This window comes from Aythya marila, assembly GCF_965140915.1.
Source record: "Aythya marila genome assembly, chromosome: 1".
In the NCBI taxonomy this organism is placed as follows: Eukaryota; Metazoa; Chordata; class Aves; order Anseriformes; family Anatidae; genus Aythya; species Aythya marila.
Window position 1 is genome coordinate 44389959 of NC_139042.1, and position 12748 is coordinate 44402706.

The 12748-nt window shown below is 37.0% G+C and overlaps 1 protein-coding gene across 13 annotated transcripts in view; it reads right to left on the bottom strand.

Annotated features, from left to right (window-relative positions):
• The window catches only part of MYCBP2 (MYC binding protein 2), a 193871-nt gene that overhangs the window by 112623 nt on the left and 68500 nt on the right, over window positions 1-12748 (bottom strand). For all 13 annotated transcript variants that reach the window (XM_082784816.1, XM_082784822.1, XM_082784820.1 and 10 more), the window contains 2 exons: window positions 6232-6351; window positions 5742-5823 (listed from right to left, as the gene is read on the bottom strand). In XM_082784816.1, coding sequence (XP_082640942.1) covers window positions 5742-5823; window positions 6232-6351 — 202 coding nt within the window. The remainder of the gene's footprint in view (window positions 1-5741; window positions 5824-6231; window positions 6352-12748) is intronic.

Consider the following 12748-nt stretch of genomic DNA (forward strand, 5'->3'; position numbering starts at 1 on the left):
GGAACCAGATCAAGTACCTTTTTCAACTAAACTCAGGAATTGCTATTGAATAAAAATGGGTAATTATATTATTGTAGGATTACATTTCTGTTACAGTAGGTACAGTAATAAATATGTGTGTGTGTATAGGCATACAAAATATAGAGCAATGAATGGTAGCATTAAAAAAAAAATCTGTAGCGAGGATGTTGATTATGTACTTAACAAAATTGTTTAATTGATGAAGTGATCAAAGCCTTATGTGGTTGGTACTCTAGTACAATGACCAGAAGCAATACTGCTGTGGCCCTCCTGAGTTAGCTGTCTACAGAACCATAAAAGAAAGCGAGGGTCCACCTACCTCCAGTAACTTTCTAATAAGGAATTAAAAACCTGTTCTCCATTAAATTCACAGAATTGAGAAAGAACAATCCTCCCCCAAATGTTTTCCTGTATAACGATCTGGACAAGTGTAATATTTATGCCTCCCAAATATGGACAGGTATAAGAAAATCAATTTACCATTTTAACAAAATAAATGAAAAAAAACAGCAGCATGAGCAAGAAGCAAAGAAAGAAAGATTGCAGTGATGACTCAGAATAGAAAGAGCAAGAGAGACAAAAAGAAAGAACTACGAAACACTACAACTAAAATTTTTACATAAATCACAATAAAATGAACAGGAGACTATAAGAACTGTACCAAAATCTGAGTCCTATAACGAATGACTACCTACACTTCAAAATTATTTTGGACTGTGTATTTGATGAACAAGTGACTCCAGAATAACTCCATGTCTGGGAACTCTGACCCTAGAGAATAGGAGCACTATATATACTTACTTGTATGCACTTTCAAAAATAAGTTAATCTAATGAAATAAGAATAGATTGTTTTATGTTGGAATAAAGAAGTGTCAGCCCACATTTACCTAGCAGTTCTTTAGCAGCTGATGTGCAAAAAGAGGGGTTACCTGTGTGTTCTGCTTTTAGCTACACTGAAGGCAAAAAAGTAGGAGGAAGAAGAGTATGTTCTAAAGGGTAAGAGAAGGGAAGATGTGGACACATAGAAATGTGGAACAGAGGAATATAGTATGAAGACAGAATAACGACCTGAGAGGGAACACATACAGAAAGAAGTGATTCCTTTGTGGAGAACGTTTGCTTGAAGTGGGTGACTGTGAGGGAAATGGACAGACTGAAGAGCAGCACAGAATTTGGTAGAAGACACAAAACATGACATTAATAAATTTGTAAGTCTTTGTTGGCCTAAAAGCACAAGGGTTTGGACACTAGTAAGATAATACACATACAAAGCTAAGTTTGGCAGCAGCAATGATGAAATATTTTAAAAACAGACGGAACATTACTGAGACATTGTTCAACCTCCATTAACTTTATGAGAGCTCAAAAAGATACCGAAGCAGAAAAAAAACATAATTAAAAACTAATGAAAAAAACACTTAGAGTGAAAAATTTTCACAATTTCTTTTTGTACAGATGGCCAGAAAGCAGTATTAGCCCTCTAATCTCACCACTATGATGTCTACTCTGACAAATAAATACAACAATTTACATTAAAAAAAAAACAAACACAAATCTTACTCCATCTATCAGCTATATTACCTGAAAGTTGAGTATGATATATGCTTAGTAACAGCAGAGCAAAAATGAACAAGCAACTAAAGTAGACAGATGTAGCATGTTATACTTGTTAGCCCTTTTCTTAAGATCACCCAATTTTGGAATGGCTAACCACAGCACACCTACTATGAAAATGAATTGGAAAAAAGACACTTAACCACGTCAAAAAATACAGTAAAACTGCATAAGAGTAATATTTTTTGCTTCATAAAACTAGGAGGAATTTGGAAAAATACAATAAACAGGGTAGACTGCCTTATATGGAATGTGAAAACTGATACAAGTATTTTCCTATCCACTGAAACTCAGCATAGAAAAACAATGTAGACCCTTAAGAATCTAAGAGGCCCTTTGGGCAAAGTTTTGACAAGCACACATTCTGCATTTGAGAAGTATTCTTCTCAGAAGGATTTGAAGGACACTGTGTCAAAATCACAGTTTCTCTGGCTTCTGGATGAGACACAGGCACTTGACAGAGATCAATCACAGACCAAACTCAGCTATACACATAGCAACCTGAGATCCCTTGGGAAAACTGAAGATTGCTGAATGAAAAGCAGCAGATACACACGCATTAGCTAATTCAGGATCCTACAAGAAGTCCAGATACAATTTAGGCTACCCACAGTGAAACCCTCCTCTGTCCTGAAGGATAAGCATGTCTGGCAGGAGATGTGATGTGATCTTCAACAAGATGTCCCGCAATAGGTGCCTGTCCATGGTAGATGCCCAGCCGATAGCTGGCTGGCAGGTGCACAACATTTCACATGGGGCTGCTGACCGTGGTGCTGTAAGATCAGGTTCACCATGGGCTATTTGTTACTGTGTACTGTGTCAAAAGAAAACGACTGTAAATTGCAGGCAGAGCTGGACAGTACAGGGGTTAAAAAAATAAACAAAGTGGAGATCTTCAGATTTTAGATGTAAATGGAAGCTTGGTGAAAAGATGTAAGTAAGACCGGCAGTCCACAACTGAAGTAAAATAATTGGACAATGCACCTAGAAATAGTCTTACGGGACACGTTTTGTTGTAGAGATAATAGAGTAGTCTTTACCCTTTGTCTTCTCATAGAACATATCTGACTGTCCATGCTCAAGTATTTCTTCCATGTCATTGTTGACCCTTTGGAAGCAAAGATACATCATGTTGTTCTACTTCAGTGGTTCCATTTTTGGAGCTTGACTGCCAAGTGCTGAAAGCAACAGCAGGTACAAGAAATGCAAGCAAACTTTGAACACTAACAGAAAGATCCTGAAGTTTTAAGTCACACTTTCTTGAGAAAAGCATCACCAAGGCACAGTTCCTTGCTTATGCAAACACAAGATGCACAATTTTTAACCAATACTAGATACCGCAATGTGTTTCTTGCTTCCACTGAGTTTCTATCCACCCATTCAGCATCTAGTTTGAAGAGCAGGGAATGTCAAATCCTTCACGTAGCAAATATCTCATCAACATCTACTGCTGTGGCTTTTACAGCAGAAAGCCTATGCAGACTAGTTTAACAGCTCCAGCATACTGATATGGAAAAAATGGTCTCCCAGGAACCAGATCACTTGCTTTTGTATGTCGTCCATCTGTGAGTGACTAAAGCCTTTGCTGAAGAAAAAACATCATCATCCTGTGCATATTGCTTGTTCACACCATTTCAGTTCTGTCAATGGTTTATTGAGAATCATGTCATCCTGTTCATCTGCTGGTTTGTTTGCTCGTGAACACAGAAAATAATAGTCTGAAGTCTTTTTAGGGCATGTAACATGCCTTATTCTTTCTGGAGTAGTACAAAGAATTTGTGGTGCTTATCACTGTCTAAACGAGGAGTCCAGAATCCCCTTAATTAAGGAATAAGACATGTCTAGACAGTTGTGCGGAATTCAAAATAGATAAGCATTTTCAAGACTCACTACTTTCAAGAATTTCTTTACAGTGAAAGACAGAAGTCTCTGAAAGGATAAGTCATCACTTGCTGCCCAGAAACTTCAATCATTACATCATCTGGTAATGAAGATGGTTCCCTCACATGAAAATGAGAGTTGTTGCATTTGTCCTGTCGGTTCTTGATTTCAGGGGCCACCATGTATTAGCTAGGCTGCCTAAACAGTATCTCCTCTTTTTTTTTTTTTCTTCCCTCTCCTGGAAACACAGAAGATCATCAGTTCCTGGATTCAGAAGACAATGGTCTTCCTGAGGTCAATACAGGCAATGTGACACACTGCATGACTGACATACCACTGACCTGGCTGGAGCTGGCCATCTCAGCACCACTGCGTCCCAACTGAGGTGGAACTCTGCATAAGGATTCCCTGTTTCCTTCTCTGAGTCCCTTACTGTGAGGACAGAGGAGTGATCTCTACTTAAAGCTGGAAAAAGAAGTACATCAATGAGGAAATCATCATCTGAATGATGGTGCTAAACAGCAATATAGTACTACAGCCAGTTCTCATGCACAGGACATTTTCCAAATTTCTTCAAGGCTTTTTTCAGACACTGTCTAGGATCTGCTGTGGAATGATACAAAGGTCAGTGCCAAGCTGCTCCTCAGCTTTTAGGACTGGTCAGGCACTATCTTTTCACACAGGATGTTTCACGTTCTCTTCTAGGATCTCATTTGGTCTCCATCCAGTTTCTGTCTAAATAAGCAACAGATGCGGCGTTTACTGCCTGGAATTCTGACAAATAGTGCAGATAGCCCTGATGCCTTCAAAAAAAAAAAACCCAAGCAATTTCATTTAAGTTGGAAATGGGAGACAGTAAGTTACCAGTACAAACGCCACTGCTTTTTGTATCTCTTCAAAGAACAACTAGCCTTATCCTAGGAGTGACTTGAACTGCCTGCTAAAGCAGTTGCAGCTTCCAGTATCCATGAATTTCCAGGAATGAAAAAGACTACTGTCACGTGGCCCTATTACAGGCAGAAACAGGGACAGCATTCACCAGTCTAATGCAGACTGGGTAAGTGTAACAGTTTAGAGACTACCATTTGGCACAGCAGCCAATGCAAAGTAATGTTTCCTATTAACTTCCGTTCTTCCTTCCCTCTCTCCCTTTGTATACTGAATGCAATGAAAGATTTAAGAAGAAGATGATTTCTTCAGAAACTTGACAAAAGAGACTATTTGGAAGTCTTGCAAGAGATTAGGAGGATAGATGTTGAAGCAATTTTTATTTCACTGTTACAAAAGAAACAACAGAACTGAAGACAAGTCATGGATGCTCCCTCTTTATGCCTTTTATGTAAGGAAATTGGGCATTACTGGACATACCCAAAGCCTCAGTGATCCCTACTATTAAAAACCCCATCTTACACACATATGGTACATGGGCACACCCAAAGAACAACACTATTGTATTTCCTCTTACTGCAAAACATTGATTATCTACTTCAATAAGCAGACGAGATACTAAGAGTGAGATTCAGCTTCCCATTAGAGACACCTGTATTTAGTTGTCTGTGTTCTCACTATAGTCAATGGAGATCAAGGCAATATATTTTACAGAGCTACTCAATATATCTGAATTAGGTAAGTGGCAGCTGGTTAGTCAGATAGTTCTCCAGACTCTGTTGACTTCTCTATTTCCACTGACCACAAAAAACACGTCACTCTCATGCGGACCTGGAAAGTAAGTGCCAACGACATGCAGCTGAGACTCAAACTTTGTGATTTAATTTTGGAAACTATTTAAAAACAAAGAGTCAGAAGCAAACTACTGCCAGTAATGTAACAGAAATAGGTTAATCTCAGTTTATAACCTCATAGTACTTTAATTATTGCATATGCAATATTTTCCAGAAATAACGATACCTTAAGGAGATTTCAACGTTATTCCCTTATATATGGACAGAGAAATAAAGAGACAGAAGCATTTACAACCCAATTATCAAAGCTATACGGATAACTACACACACAAGCCTTCACATATGGAACATGTTACCTACACAGTACAACAGTATGGTTACTACTAACAATGGATCTACCCAACGGGCTTATGGGGAGCAAGTGCAGTACCTAACTGGGAAAATATATGAGTTTTCTCATTTCCTAGCTACAGAGAAATTTAGCCACTTTTTATACAGCAGAACAGCAATACACAGCCATGCCTTGCGATTACCAGCTTACCTGGAATTAACATCACCATGTCCAAGTTGCCCATGCTGCCCATATCCAAATGTGTAAACATCACCATTCTCCATCAAAACCACTGAAAACAAACAAAAAAGAACAATATTTTTCCTGAGATATGTATGTGTTAACAGTGTACTGCACCACTGCTGGTTAGTCTTTCTAGGCAGAATATTTACCAATTGTTACTGGAACACCATAAGATCTATACCTTCTTCCACAACATATCACAGCTAGCATCTCTACACAGGGATACAGCTGTGCCATGCAGTTGTTACCAAATGGCTCAAAAATTGCTTAAAAACTCTGATACAATTCCATATATGGTATTTCTGTGGTGTCTTGCACTGTTGAAGGACAATGTAGTATACTACAAAATGATAGTGCAACCTTTTTCAAACTTCAAAAAGGAAGGAAGGGAGGAAAGAAGGAAAAAAGGAAGGGAGGGAAGGAATCTATACTATAATTCATATTTATTTATTTTTACCTGAATGGTGAAATCCACAACTGACTTGTACAGCTCGCAGTTCACAGTCAAAGCGGACAGCCCCTGGTGGATAGGTTGTGATTTTGCTTGCATCCTTCTCACCTCTTTCTCCACTTCCGTCTATAAACAAAACTTGTAATTATATATCATATCTTCCAAAAATGTTATGTTAGGAGGAGGAACAAGAATAGTCAATAATCCCCACCCTGCCATTTGTAAGGTAGGAGAAGGAACTCACAGAATAGTGAGAGAAAGAGCTCAAAACAAGTAATCAAAGGAATTAGGAACAAGGAATCATCTGAAAGATGACAGAAGCTCTACTCCCGAACAATCTACTGCATCAAAGTTACACACACAAAAGGAAAACAGCACATCCTCTAAAGCAGAAACTTCTGAAGAGGAGAAAAAAACGATGAGCAAAACAGGAAAGTGCAATAACTTCAGAAGTTTTGCTTAATAACCATCACTTCTGTTCTTCAAGGAAATAACTATCAATTACACAGAAAGCACCGTACTTGAACACAACAGGTATAGCCTAGTCTGGCTCATTCAATCTCTACTTGTTAAGGATTTTACCTGACTCCAACTTGGCCCTGCTTTACATAACTAACAATTAGTTACACAATTAATCTCTAACAACACTGATAGACTCACTACCACCATGTCTGTTTCTGGTCTATGATGAATTTTAGACATTTCTCTGCTTTCTGTTATTAAGTATGCAGTGCATTATTGGTTCCTATAATCAAACAGCACTTTTATCAAATAACAGTACGGAAGTGACAAATAAGTGTATTATTTATCGACTTCTTGAAAGCCACTATCTTGGGAAAAAGATGTTTAAGTCTGTTAACTAGACTGTAATTAAACTACATTGTCACAAGGTCACAAAGGAAGGTGGTTTTGTAACACCAGCAGGAAACAGAGAAAGAGAACATGCTCAGCACCACTGAGACACTTATACCTGTGAAGGAAGCTGGCAACAAAAGCTCTGAATAAAGTGCATTTTTGTAATGACCAATGCCATATATGACTGCAGCATACACACATTACCAAAGTGGGCCAAGTAAACACACCTTTAACTACTGTTATAAAATCCTTTTAAACTAGAGGTTTCTCTAGCACCGTGAACGAGGAGAAAAGGGATAAGTGCACCCAAGAGATCCTACATTGCCTCTGTGATAATTCTGACCAATTATTACTACCTTATTAACAAAATTCATACAGAGAAACAACTGCTGCTGAAAGCACTTGATGTGTTGTTAATTCAGATCTGCATTAAAAGTTTCTATATGCTTTCCTGAACAACTGTTAGTGGAAGTCTGGACTCTGAGCATTCATTATTTACTATGTACACATAGTAAATACTTAATAAATGCATAGTAAAAAAAAACCTTGCAAATCTTTCGAAGTAACTTCAACACATCACAAAATAAATAAATATATAACTAAATAACAAAACTTTTCTTATTTGGAAGAAAAAAAAAAACAAAACCAAAGAGACTATTTACCAAAAACAAAACAAAACAAAACAAAAAAAAAAACCCACACCTGAAAAAACATGTATTTTTTTCTAGTCATATAATTCTGCTTTAACATGCTTCTACTATTTCAGTTAGTAATTTGGCTACTTCTCAAAACCTATCAACTTTTTATACCAACTTCTGTATTAAACTGTATATGACAAAGGAATCAATAGATGGTTCTAAGGGCTAATATTGCTGCCATAATATTTTATTCAGGAAGCAGCCTACTTACTGCTTCCCTCTTTCACACATACTTTTCTAACAGAGCAATGTGAATTGTTCTTGAAGGTCACCTGTGGCCCCTTGTCTCTCCTCCTCCACCACTGATGGCTATGCTGACAAATATAAGCTCTCCCACTGTGCAAATGCACTTTGCAACAGTCAACTGCCAGGAAGGCACATGTCTACTATGTATGTGATGGGGCTGTATGTGCTTCCCAAAATGAAACTAACTAGACACACAGCATAAAATGATACCATATTATGCATAAGGAAATGCTAAATACTATTGTGTATGATGTAGAGAAAAGAACATTGACATGAAAATAATTTTCTGCATTTCCTTATCCAAGAAACAGATTTATTTTAAAGGAAAAAGATTTACAGAGTTGAGACTTTTGAGTTCCAAAGCTAACTTGTCAAAGTCTTTAAGAATGCAGGAATGGGATGTTTCTTGAACAAATGTAACTGTGGCGACACATGCTTGCTTTTCTTCAAACAATTGTGCACATACTCATTTCATTAGAAGTAATACCAAAGCAACCTGAAGGGGAAAACACAGAAAGGAACACTAATGAAGCAGAGATTGCTCTTCAAGCAAGAAAGTTACTACTTTCAGTGTTATCCAACTGGACTTCCACTTTGTCTCTTTCAACTCTATGAAAGAGAAGAAAGCACTGGGGGAAAGCTCAAAAATGCTTCCTGCTGTCATCACTGAGGGGTGGGTGCTACGAACAGCTTCACAATGATGTTTTTTCAACTTGGATACCTTTCACACTTAGGGAAGAAAAGTGTGCTAACTGGTATAACTATTAACAACACACAAAAACACCCTTCAACTCCCCTTTCCTTAGGGAAATGAGTTTCTGAAGACAATCTTTTCCCCTGTGCTCAAAAGCTCTCCTGGTTAATATTGCTACCACAAAACCAACCAAACAAAAAAAAACAGCTCTCCACTGTTTTCCAGCAACAAAGAAAAAACTCATTCAGTTCTAGCAGCAAGTGAAGTCATGAGCTATAGATGAGAGTTCTTCTGGAGAAAAAAAATATTTTACAAAATGGCATCACTGAACCTGGGCCCAGACCTGAGGCCCATTTTGTTGGTCTCCTGCTGCTGCAGGAAGGGTGATAATATTTGCTTTTTTCTCACGGACCATTTCTAGAGGAGGGACAAAGCGCTTCCAAGGTTGTTAAACATGGTTCTTCTCCCCACAGATGAAAAGCTTTAATTCTACATACTTGTGAACATAAAAATTTCATAGAATAACTGTCTTTTAATAATACCACACCATTTGTCAACATTTCTTTATTTAAGTTCAGCAGAGATCACCCAAATAATGCCTATCAGTCAAGTTACTGTTTAGTATTTGTGATGTTCAATCCTCATGGGATGGTCTCAATGCTTTAGTATCTATAGGCTCTATATACCACATTACTTGAACAAAGCAGCCTGTGACTGCAGCTTGACTGCCCATCACACACTGCAGCTGAAATATCAGTAAGCAATATTATAGCTACAGTGCAGGAGGTACAGGAGGGAAAGGAAACACACTCTGGTTGTAAAAATCATTCCTCCTACAAGGGGAGAAAAATAAGCAAGTCTACTGAATGCTTGAGAGGTGGCTACAGAGCTTGGGTGAGATCTTCCTTGCAGAATCTCAAGTGCATGACACGTATGATAATGTGGTAATGTATTTGCATTCTAATTACAAACTCAATAGCAACAACTCTATCCAAAATTTTTGTACCAGTATTGGCAAGCAGGTTTTGTTAAGTGTTTTTCTCTGGTAAGTGCTTCAAACTCTCTTTCCCTTACCCTTAAAGTTAAAAAGTAGAACATAAATTTTCTTGAACACACTAATTTTGGATTAGCATTTACAAAATCATTGTTATATAACTTGTTCCATCCCTACAATTTCAGCTTCTTCTAACCTTTGTCCTTCTGGTATTTGTTTTCATATTCTTTGGATTATATATATATATATTTTATTACCACTACTACAAAATACAGGAAAAAGGCAGTGTTTGCTACAGAACCTTAACTGACTCAAGGAGCTTACTTTGTTTTTAATTTCCACTCAGCTGATTTCTATAGTTGAAAAATGTACAGACTTCTGCAGACTTTAATCTTGTTTACTCAAGATCCACAATGATAAAGTCCCCTGGGACTGGAAATATGGACTGGGAAGTCACTATCTTGTTACAGAATGAGGATGAAGGACAAGCTGATTTGTCTTCTTAGTTTCAAAGCACTCCATGATTACCAAAGAAGGTGGTGCCTTCTCCTTTCTATTTGTGATGAAGACGCAGACACAAATTAGAATGATTAGGATTATGTTAAATACATATTTTTTATAATAAGAAAGATCTTTATATGCAGACCCTATAAATGTGAAATGAGTGGATGACAGTGGCAAGCTTTCCAGATAATGGCTATTCATGATAAAGTTAAAGGAGTTTTCAACCGAAGAATTCAACACAATAATTCCACAAATAAAAGCCATGTAGATTTGATAATATACCAATGTATGATGTACAAGCTTTTAAATTAGACCACAACTGTCGTCCTTGAAGCAGCTGTTCCCATTCAAGTTTAAATAAATATCATTATCAGGAGAAGATAAGCAGCTGAAGACTGCGAAGCAGGAACAGGTATCTGCAAGTCTAGTCCTTGCCTCAACAATGTTACCAGCTGAAATGCATTTTCCCTGCAAGAAGATCTTGAAGGTCTGACTGATGTAAATTGTTAAAAGACTACCTTACCAGAAACACCTGAAGTAAGAATGCTATCTTGGAAAATATCACATTCAAAAAGGAGACAAAAGAGCATACCCATTTCAATGTTGGAGTGTCCTTTTCCTGAAGTCAACATCCCTGCCTCAGATTGCTTGAGATTATTGATTTTATCTTCTGCATATAGTAAGAGAAGCAGATGAAGAATGTCTTAAAATGAGGTATATTTCTTATTCTTTCCATGACTTTCACCTCACCCCTTATTTGATAGCAACCCACTTCACCAGTTTTCCTTTGTTACGAGGGTATTTCTAGTTTCTAGTGGAATTTATGGCCTTCTTTCTGGAAGCCATCTTCTGTGGCAGAGAAGGGTTCTCAGCATTTGTTTCTAAAGACATTACACAAGACAAATCTTCCTGATCTGTTTAGTATGAGACAGGAAAAAAAAAAAAAAAAAAAAAAAAAAAAAAAAAAAAAACACACTAAAAGAAACAGAATTTCTTTACGTATGGCCTTCCTTAAGGAAAAATAAATGGTCGGTACACAGAGTGTATCTAACAAAATTCTTCAGCACAATGCAGACTTTTGCATTGTGTGTGCTAACACACTCCAAGAAATAAATGTTAACCTCAAACTGGACTAGTGCATGTACCTCTTATAAGGAAATATTTGATGTAGCTACTCAGAGCTAAAGAGAGCTCCAACTACTAACACATGCCAAAAAATAAGAGGTAGGCAGCATGAACATACTTCTTCATGCACTTTCCTATAGGGTCATGGGCTTGCATGCAATATACCTAGCAGAAGTACCCAGTTCAAGAAAATTGGTTATCAGCCAAGTGTCACTCAAATGACAGCACTCAGGTTTTGTATGATTTGCCTTTCAGCATGAAATCTCTCCCAGGGAGATTATGATAGATTTTATTTAAGTGGTAAAGTGCAGATGATATGTTATCCAGGGAGACTAGGAAGATACTATGCAAAAACAAAGGACCAGATTCTGTTTTCATTTCCCTAAAAAAAACTTGAGATAATTTCATTATCTGGTATGTTCACAACTAGGTAGGCCTATCACCCCTCTTCCCCACTGAAATCATATCCCAGAAGTCTTCAAATTGTCATACGATTTGTTTCTATACATGCCAAATACAAATCACTAACTTGCATGAATTCAACTTGAAAGCCATTCTAACAATTCTTTTCAAAATTTTTTTAGCTATTCTTTAAAAATGTTGAAACATTCTGGGCCCACACCATTTTAGAGCTTTCTGATTACTTTGATCAGGTCTGTAATCTGCATTTTACAAACGTATCCTTCCTTTATAAATAGATACGTACACACATCTATACACAGATACAGACTGATCAAATTTGATACAGTTCAACTATAGTCTTTGCAGCTGAAATTTTTAGTAATATAGTATTTCTTCAAAAAAAAAATAAAAATCACTTACACCTAAACACATTACACACTTTGAAATTAAATGTTTACTGAGTTGGCTTTCCAGACATACCAAAGTTTCAGAAATATCAAAGGTAACTCCTTACATTCTGAAAAAGAACTGTTCAGTTCATGAATATTGCAATGTAAAAACTGTACTATGATCTATACGTTCCCCATTCAAAGCTAGCAAAAAAAAAAAGTGTTATTTACATTATTTTAAATATTTGCTTTCTTTAAAAAAGGTTTTTTAATAGACAACATACCTATGAAAAACTTTTATGCCAGAATTAGCAAGTATAGAATTTATGTTAAAGGAATCACCCCAGATACACTGCACAGAAGTTCAAAAACAAACAAAAACACTAACAGTACTAATGTCACAGCTGAGTCACTAGAAGGTGTGAAAGTTTCCTACAAATGAAAGAACCTTAGAAATGAGACAACCTTAGAAATGAGAAGACAAAGGAAAGCAATGCATTTTTCAACTAAGAAAAAAAGCAGAGGGAAAGGAAAACAAAGATAATGCAGACTACCAAACATTTACACTTAAAAAAATAAAAAGTCAACATGTAAATGCGTTCTCTTTCTCCTCAGG